Genomic DNA, 9,600 nt, shown 5'->3' with positions numbered 1-9,600 from the left:
TGCGTTTGAAACAGAAATGAAAAAAATGTCTAGGGTTCATGAACACATGGAACAGCTGGAACAGTAACAGACGCATTTTAAAAACCTTTATGATTTATGTTACCTGGTTAGTAATAATCACTGCAACATCAGCGTAGAAACTTTATTCCACAATCTGGAATAGACCTGATGATTATTAAACAGTCACCCTAACTTTGGTTTAAACCTTGGTGTAGGAAACTCACTCCAGACATTTCAGTAACTTTACATCAGGATGAGCCAATGCAGGAATTTACTCCAGGAATGCTAACGTTAATGTTTAGCGGAGGCTCCTTAGTCCAGGAATTTTTTCCAAGAGCATTTATCTCAGCAACTTTAACCATCGGATTTAAATGCAGGAACTTTAAGGATGCTAGCCCAGATGTTTAGCTCAGGCATGAAGCTAAACCAAAAATATTTAACCCCAGAACTAAGTTCAGCAGAATAAACTATTAGCTCTTAAAGGAGTACTGTACGCTTACAGAGAAGTTCAGTGCAGGAACTTTAACCCATTAAAGTGTAAGTTGGTAAACTTTAGTCTGGAAACTTTAATTGAGGAATTTTCTGGGAAAACAAAAAGTAAAAACAACCAAAAGTATCTCAAGAACCTTCGTTCAGAAACATCAGCTGGATTTCCATCGATGGAAAGAGATCAGCACTGACCAGACGGGTGTCAATACTTTGTGCTGAGAAACAGATGGACTCCAAACAGTCTGTGAGACAGACACGTGTGCCCCACCTGTCCAGCTCTGAGCCGGGAGGACGTTTATTTTGAGGCTCTTTCTGAGCAGAGCAGCACGAGCGGAGAGGAGGAGGAAGTGAGGAGAGGAAAAAAAACGGCAGGACGTCCGTCTGAGCAGCACACGGCCACGCAGTAACCCAGAGAGAGAGAGAGAGAGAGAGAGGGAGAGAGAGAGAGAGGGGGGTTACTACTCTGAAATTAGCTGAAGGAAAGAGAGAGAGGGACAGCAAGGGGGAAGAAGAGGAGAGACAGAGAGAAGAAAGAAAAGTTGGTCTGTAAGGAGAAAACTTTTTTGAGAATAGTAACAGAAAAGTAAAAGAAAAGAGGAGAGAGAGAGAGAGAGAGAGAGATACAAAAGAAAAAGGAGGAGAAAAGGAGGGAGGAGGGGAAGAGAGTGACTTACTGGACCGCTGAATAGAGGAAGTGTTTAAATAAAGGAAAGAGACGGAGTGACTCAGTGGACAAGGGTGAAAAAGGAAGTGTGATTTGTGAGAGTGTGTGTGTGTGTGTGTGTGTGTGTGGGTGTGAGAGAGAGAGAGAGAGAGAGAGAGAGCACAGTGAGACAGTCAGAGCTCCATGTGGATCAGTAATGCTGGAATGGAGAGAGACAGAATCTCAGGTAAGACACACACACACACACACACACACACACACACACACACACACACACACAGCTGTCTCAGCGTGGCTTTCTCGGCCAATCAGGACACTTAACTTTTAAATCTGTTATTTGCCTTTTGAAATTATCATCAGAGCAGTGTGAAGTGTAACAGAGTCAGTTTTAAAAGCTCTGTGTGTGTGTGTGTGTGTGTGTGTGTGTGTGTGTGTGTGTGTGTGTGTGTTGAGCTGACGCTCCAGACTTTCCAGCACCGTCTCATTGTAATGTCCTGTAGAAAGTCTTCGGGGTTTAAAAGAGAGAAAAGACGAGTGTGACTTTGGGTTTCTGTGGTCACTGACTTCGACTTTCTGGGGTTTTGAGGAAGAACAGACGCGTGACTGAAAATGAGCGATTTCCCAGAGAGTTAGAGGAAGAGAAACCTAAAATCTGTTCTTTTTAAGAAAGAAGTGACAGACAGAGAGAGAGACAGACGGATTTTCTGTTCATTTGCATTTATGCCTCATTGCAGACCTTTTTTCAGACGGAGTTTAGACAGATATGTCTGATACAGATCACGCAGACAGACAGGTCAGACAGACAGACAGGTCAGACAGACAGACAGGTCAGACAGACAGACACATCAGGCTGCTCATACGTAATTAGGCAACGAGTCTGTCTATATGTTTAGCTCTGGTTTCCTGTAACTTTCACAGGACAAGTGTGGGTGTGTGTGTGTGTACATGCATGCGTGTGTGTGTGCATGTATGCATGTGCGTATGGTTGTGTGTGTGTGTGTGTGTGTGTGTGTGTGTGTGTCTGCTTTTTAATAGTAAATAACTGAAAGACATCACCTGGACAGGAACACACACCTTTCAGGATGTTCGGTGTCTAAGAATGTTTTGTCTTCTGCCTCTCTTTTGTGTTCTATTCTGGAGCTTTATGCTTTTGTAAGCGTGTGTGTGTGTGTGTGTGTGTGTGTGTGTGTGTAAGATAGAGAGGGAGAGATGGTTATCTATTCTTGTTTGACAACTGCTGTGTTTGTCAGTTTTGTTGTTGATGAGTAACTTCCTTATAAACTATAATAGAGGATTATGTGTGTGTGTGTGTGTGTGGGTGGGTGTGTGTGCGCGTGGGTGTATGTATTTTACAGGAATGCCAGTATGTAGGAGATTATTGTTTTTGAATCCTTGAACAAATCAACATCTTCCAGACTTTGTTAATTAATTGACGATGATAATCTGACTAACGATCTGAGTAACGATTTAATTCATTAATGGACTTTTTGTAATGCAGGGGATACTAACTTTTAACTAACTGAGAACTTTATGACAAGTGGAACACAGTAGTGCAATAAGAGCAATGACATCATGGCGTACACTCTAATATATACAGTCCTGTGCAAAAGTAATTACCCCCTCATTTCTTCATATTTTGCTTTCAAAGCTCCAGACCTTCTTGTATTTGAATGTAGTCTTGAGAAACAGTTCTCCAGCCTTACTGAAGGACTTTTTAGCTTTTTTTTGGCAGGTTTAAGCCCGATAGTGACTTATGAATCATTCAAGCATGAAACTATGAAAACATCTAACTATACCCTGACCCAGTGAGAAACAGGTTCAGAAGATGACAGATGATCAGGCTGGTGATTAGTAACTGCTGAATGTTTGGAACAGACGAGAGGGAAAATGAGGTCGCTGTTGAGGCTGTTACATAAACAACCAGTTTTAAAATTGCATTGCAGCTTTACGGGCTTTGCAGCATGTCACAGTAAAACATTCGTTCCTATTTCTTAAATGTAATTTAAATCATTTGAATTTAATAAAGGGATCAAGACTTTCTCAATTTAATATACAGTGGAACCTTGGATTACAAGCATAATTCATTTCGGAAGCAGGCTCGTATTTCAAAACACTCGTAAACCAAATTAAATTTTGCCATAAGAAATAATAAAACTCAAATTATTTGTTCCACAGCCCAAAAAATAAGTACATAAAAATAATTAATACAAAATATAAAGTAAAAATAGTGTGTGTGTGTGTGGCTCTAAAGTAACTCTTCCCCTTCTCGTCTTACACAATTACCCTTCCTCCACTCTTTTTACACCCGCGCACACAACGGAAACACTGTTTTATCAGAAAAATAAACAAGAAATCTCTCTAATGACACTCGATTGAGCGACACACTAACGGAATCACTGCTGTAAAGTCAAAATAAAACAAATTAACCTGCAGTTTACCTTTAAAAAGAGAGCAGTGTTTATGTGTAGAGCAATGTGTGTGTGTGTGTGTGTGTTTGTGTCCAATGACGCAAAGAGCAGGCTGATACAGAGAGAGAAAATGGAACCTCTTTTCTTTAACCTCTCTAATGAGACTTTCTTTCGCTTTACACGCGTGCTATATACAGACACAAAATAAAATATGTTTTACACACACACACACACACGTGGTCACAGTGTTATAGTAAACAGTACACGCTTACACGGATGTTGATTATATTAGTAAGAGACGAGCACTAAGACCCAGCAGGGGAGACGATTACCCACAATTCCGCAGCGCAAGAGAGAGAAAAACCATTTGCTCAGTTGTGATCACGTGATGCTCGGCATTAAAACAAGAAGCGCATGCGTGATACATGATACTCGGTACTTGTAAACCAAGACTTGTTCGTTTTCCAATTCAAAATGTATTAAAAATCTTGCGGAACGCTCGCAAACCACCCTTTCACTTTTATGTATGAGTGTATATAAGCAATAACGAAAAAAACATTAACATTAAAACCACCTAGGTTCTTTCTGCCACTGGAGCAGCTCTGGCACCTCAGTACCTCAGGGTAGTGCTGTTGTGTTTGGCACCAGGACTGTGGATGCTTTGGGTGCTATGGATTTAGGATGGGGTCGCCATGAATCAGACTTTTTTGGCCGGTGCATCCCATGGTGCTGGTGCCTTTCGTCCCTGCGGGCAGCGGTGAGCTTTGGGTGTTTATGATTCTGTTGCCAGTTTACGGGGGTCCACCTGATAATCAGTGTTATTGAGTCATAATGTTAATGTAGACACACAAGTTCATGGAGAGACAGATAGACATGTATTTAAAAAGACAGACAGAGAGAGGGTATGTGTACTTGCTCAGCTGTTTCTGTCCTATAGAAAGTGTGTGTGTGAGCAGCTGCAGTGGGATCAGTTGCCTTTCAGGCCGAGCTCAAATCTTAACTTATCACCTGTTAGACACACACACACCCTATGGTGATGCATGTCTGGGGTATAAAAATGGCTGGTGTATCTGTGCAATCTGCAGCCACAAGTAGTGTATATATCATACTGCAGTGTGTGTATGTGTGTGTTGTCCTGGACTGAGCCAGATTCAGAAGTTTTCCATCCAGGAAGTCATGGGCAGAGCTGCTTCCCGTTTCTGCTCCACTATTGGTGTTTACTTCCATCGCTGTGGCAACAAACTCGGCCCGCTGTGTTTGGGAATGTGTGTGTGCCCTTAAACCAACACACACACACACACACATTTTTCTTTGCAGTTAGCTTTCAGTGTGTACGTCCTGTGACGTTGCTTGCATTAAAAATGGTTTCATTATTTTTTCCTGCCCAGCACACACACACACACACACACACTGCAGTTTTGTAGCATTGGACTGTTCATATGTTGTTATTTTTAGTGTTTGAGGTTTCTGTGTGTGCATGTGTGTGTGTGTGTGTGTGTGTGTGCGTGTGTGTGTGTTTGTGCATGTGTGTGTGTATGTTGTGGTCGTTGCTGTCACTCTACATACAGAACTAACATTAGATCTCACAGAATTAACAACATAAACATACACACGCAAACACATTTAGAAGACAAACACACAGAAACACATGGAATAAACAAATGCATTATTTATCAGCACAAACAAGCAAGACAAACTCTCAAACACACACACACACACACAGCTTATTATTACACAGCTGATTAAAATGATTTTCTAAAAAAAGCTCGTTCTGTTCTTTGCAGCACTGAAGAGGTCATTCGAGGTCGAGAACGCGGATTCATCATCTCAATCTTCCTCTCCTCACATGCGTCGCTCTCCAATTATCCAGCGTAGCGCTATCTCTCCGTCCATTAGCCGCCATCATGAGCTCGGGGCCAACGGTGCCGTCAAACCCAAACCTCAGACCCCCGAACCTGCACCACGCCGCTCTGAGCTCAGCATCGGCATCAATGCCAAAGCCGCGGACTCATCCAGGTATGCCGATGATGACTAGAACTCCCCAACTCTAAACTTACTTGATTACTGTTAGAAACTAACAATCGGAAAATGTGTAAAACTGATATGATGTGAAAACTAGTGAAACTAGAAAGTAGGGCTCATTCTAGCAATGAAATGAAATTCCGAAGCTAGGATGTTGAAGCAGCATTGCACTTTCCGAGCAGCTCAGGTTGAGTGGTGCAGAACGTTTTAAGGAACAGTAACATATTGTCCAATACAAGTGTTTTAAATCTTTAAGTGACCTTTAGTTGCAGGGGGTAAAGTGAGGACTATAAGGTCCAGATTTTCAGACATGTGAAGTCAATTACTGCATCTTTTCGAACTGCTGCTGCTACTGTTAAGGCAGCATAACATGTTCAGGGGGAACTACCATCTGCCCTCTTGCACATATTTGATCTTATACTGATAAAGACAGAAAAAAGAAGATGGACAAATAAATAGATACATAGATAGATAGATAGATAGATACTTTATTGATCCCGAAGAAAATTTCGAAATACAGTGGAACCTGTAACCGAGTATCATCTATCACACATGCGCTTCTTGTTTTGACGCCAACGTCGCATGATCACAACTGAGCCAATGTTTTTCTCTCTCTTGCGCTACCGAATTGTGGGTAATCGTCTTTCCTGCTGCGCGTCTCTCACTGGTATAATCAACATCTGTTTACTATAACACTGTGACCACGTGTGTGCGTGTAAAACATATTTAATTTCATTTTATTTTCGTGTGCGCGCATGTAAAGCAAAGGAAAGACTCATTAGAGAGGTTAAAGATACATTTTCTCCCTCTCTGTTTCAGTCTGTCATTATGTGTCCTTCATTTCAAAGGTAAAGTGCAGGTTCATTTGTTTGTTTGTTTTACTTTACAGCAGTGACCATGTTAGTGTGCGCTCACGCAAATGTCATTAGCGATGTTTCTTGCTAATTTTTAGGATAAAACTGTCTTTCCCTTAATGTGTGTGTGTGTGTGTGTGTGTGTGTCAACGCCTGCTCGCATAAACGGAAACACTTAACTGTAGGGATTTATTTTTACTTAAAAAACTTTCCTTAAAGGTAAAGTGCAGGTTAATTTGTTTCATTTTTACTTTAGATTTTGTATAATTTTATGTTTTTATTTTTTGGGGTTCTGGAACAAATAATTAGAGTTTCCATTATTTCTTATGGGAAAATTTGTTTTGGAATACGAACCCATAATTCCGGAATGAATTATGCTCATAATTCAAGGTTCCACTGTATGCCTCTTTCATTAAGATATAAAGGTGAAGTCCAGATATTTGCCATTTAGGGAAAACATGAGTGGACCAAGTACTGACCCCTGATTGGCAACCAATGTTGTAAAATCATCATAGTTTTCTATATTAAATTTTGTCCATCGCGACAAAGCCAAGATCTTTGTCCAGGGCTTGTATGAGGGTCGGAACAGATATTGTAGTCAGGATAGACTGCATTTTTCTGATTTTGCAAAGCTAAAACCTGCAGGATTGACTGCGTGAATCACAAATCCGTGTTGATGCTCCAACACAGAAAAATTCTCAGCTTTTAGATAATCATACACGTCTGGTTAAGATTATAGTTCAAGGGTATGATATTTTTTGTAGACCAGGGGATAGTATGAAAACAAATGAGAAGTAATGTTGTGTATCATCTGCATAAAGGGATCCGATTACAGAACCCAGAGATTTGCTGTATAAGGTACACAACAGTGGAACACGTATTAACCCTTGGGATACTCCCATTGTGATCATCTGAAGTAAAGAATCAGAATTTTCCATGCTGTGGGGCAGAACTGGTTATGTAGATACCATAATGAAAACCAGGCTTAGATTTCTCATTCCTTACTCAGCAAAAGGACCGATGAGTATCTCATGATTCACAGGATTGAAGGCTGCTGACATGTCAAGAAACTTACAAACTGGTAACCATTTCCTCAAGCTTTTTGTAGAGGGTCATTGTCTGCAGAAGGGTGGTTTCAGTGGGAAATATGAAAAATACAGTAGAACTAAAAGTGAAAATAACTATGTAGATAGACACATTATTTTGGTCCGCGATGGGATCCTTAGCATAAGTGGACAAGAAGATAAAAGGAGCCATAAGGAGAAGCACGGATATAACTTAACATATTGAGATGATAACTTATAATTAAAATAGGATCCAAGGCTCAAGTACCCAACGGTGGCATCTTGGTTGTGTTGGGATTTAAACAGACTTTCAAGAAGAAACTCAAAGCGTTAACCATTTAACCAACACTTCCCTATCATAGTTGACACTCCAGTGCAGGAGAGGTTTACATGGTAGAATATCTAAAATATATATATATATATATATATATATATATATATATATATATATTAAGCTAGAGCAGCTATGGGTTAATTATCTTTCTTAAAGGCTAAAAAGGTAGGCCACTCCAGATCCTTGCTTCAGAGCTTTCACTTACCATGCAAGGTTTTACTTATACCTTCTGTCATAACCGTAATCTATCCTGCTCCTACCAGTGCTGGTATCTCCCGCTTTAGCCTGAGGAAGCCTGAAGTGTTGGGCCACAACAAGATGCCAGAACCGCAAAAGCATTCAGTTACATTCAGCAAGACCCATGAGACCACACCTTCAATTGTCAGGACACCATCCAATGCAGGCACGAGACAGTTTCCCGAAGCTACTTTCAGGAGGAACGACCCACCAGAGATCAGTGTCAGCAAGCCAATTGAGGGCAAAGGTCAGGAGAATCATCAGCACTCATCTACGATCACAGTGAGGTGCTCATCACCCAATCAGGCTGGACACAAATCACCCATCAATGAAGGACACAGTAAGTGCACACCTTTTCTTAATTAGCTATTGCTCTCAAAACTGTGAGCTAACACTCTTATTTTGTAAGTCATACTGGATAATGCTATTGCTTAAGTAGATCTAGCAAGTTAGCTAAGATTGTCCATGGGCAATTTTTAACCTTATTAACAGTAGTTACCTGACAATGTAGCTAACTTTTTATATTTTCGGTTTCTAACTTTACACATGTATCTGTAAAATCTGTTAACGCCAGAACATTTCTCTGACCTGATCCGTGGCAGTTGGGAAGTAGCCGATATGACTACCACACGCTGTTGTGGTGATGGAAAGTTCCCCAGTATTTAAGTCAAGCTGTTACGTCTGAAGCTTTAGCTGCATGTTTATGGTGTGATTTTGTCTGAGCCTTTTATTTGATATTTATTTGAAGGGATGTGTGTGAGGTATTTATAGCTAGCTGTGTATGTCATTTTAACTTAGCAGGGAGGATATGCTTCCTGTATAGTGTATTAAAAGTGTAACTACAGAAATAACGTGCACTTAAATGGACGTTTTAAAACAAAGGTCATAAAGTCAGGTGTGCTAGCCTACAATCATGCTATAAAGATTGTTTTTTTTCTGTGGTTTTTACATTGGAATAATGTCATTTTGTTACGAGGGGGCGCTCACGTATGGTGCCACCAAGTATGTTGGTAACTGTGGGAACCCCAACGCAGGACTAAGAAGGGAGCGTTAGGACGTAGGGTGTTTATTTTGGCCAAGGATGATTAGCTGTGCTTATACATCGCTGCTATTAACTCTCTTCAGCCTCACTTTCGATTGTTTTCCTGTCTTTTTAGGTCTCTCTTTCTATTTTTCACTTTTTTTTATCTTTTACCTTTTATCTTTTCTTTATCTTTTTTTCCCCCTATACCAGAGCAATAACCTGCTGGACAGGTGTAGCGCGTCTCCTCTGATATGCCTAGCAACCTACTTGGATCCATCACATTTTCACCCTCACTGTGACTTAAAAGCTACATGCCTACTACATAAATCATTATTTTAGCTAAATACTGTCTTCTTTAAAGAAACTTTTAATTACTTTTAATAAACGTTGTAATTCGCCAAAAAATCTGTAAATCTTTACACAGTCTATAAAACACGTGAATGCATATCAGTTAAAAAGATAACCCTTTTAGTCGGACAGTGTCTTTTTTGTTGATTTGGGGTA

At 40.4% G+C, this 9,600-nt stretch overlaps 1 protein-coding gene across 1 annotated transcript in view; it reads left to right on the top strand.

The window, feature by feature from the left end:
- The first annotated feature begins 991 nt into the window (after positions 1 to 991).
- septin9b (septin 9b) overlaps positions 992 to 9,600 on the top strand; it is a 30,597-nt gene continuing 21,988 nt past the window's right edge. The window contains exons 1-3 of the mRNA XM_053499273.1: positions 992 to 1,379; positions 5,346 to 5,577; positions 8,099 to 8,412. Coding sequence (XP_053355248.1) covers positions 1,337 to 1,379; positions 5,346 to 5,577; positions 8,099 to 8,412 — 589 coding nt within the window. The 5' untranslated portion in view covers positions 992 to 1,336. The remainder of the gene's footprint in view (positions 1,380 to 5,345; positions 5,578 to 8,098; positions 8,413 to 9,600) is intronic.

The sequence above is a fragment of the Clarias gariepinus genome, chromosome 6 (assembly GCF_024256425.1).
Source record: "Clarias gariepinus isolate MV-2021 ecotype Netherlands chromosome 6, CGAR_prim_01v2, whole genome shotgun sequence".
Taxonomy (NCBI): domain Eukaryota; kingdom Metazoa; phylum Chordata; class Actinopteri; order Siluriformes; family Clariidae; genus Clarias; species Clarias gariepinus.
Note: the sequence above shows the minus strand (reverse complement) of the source record. Positions and strands in the feature narration are given on the sequence as shown.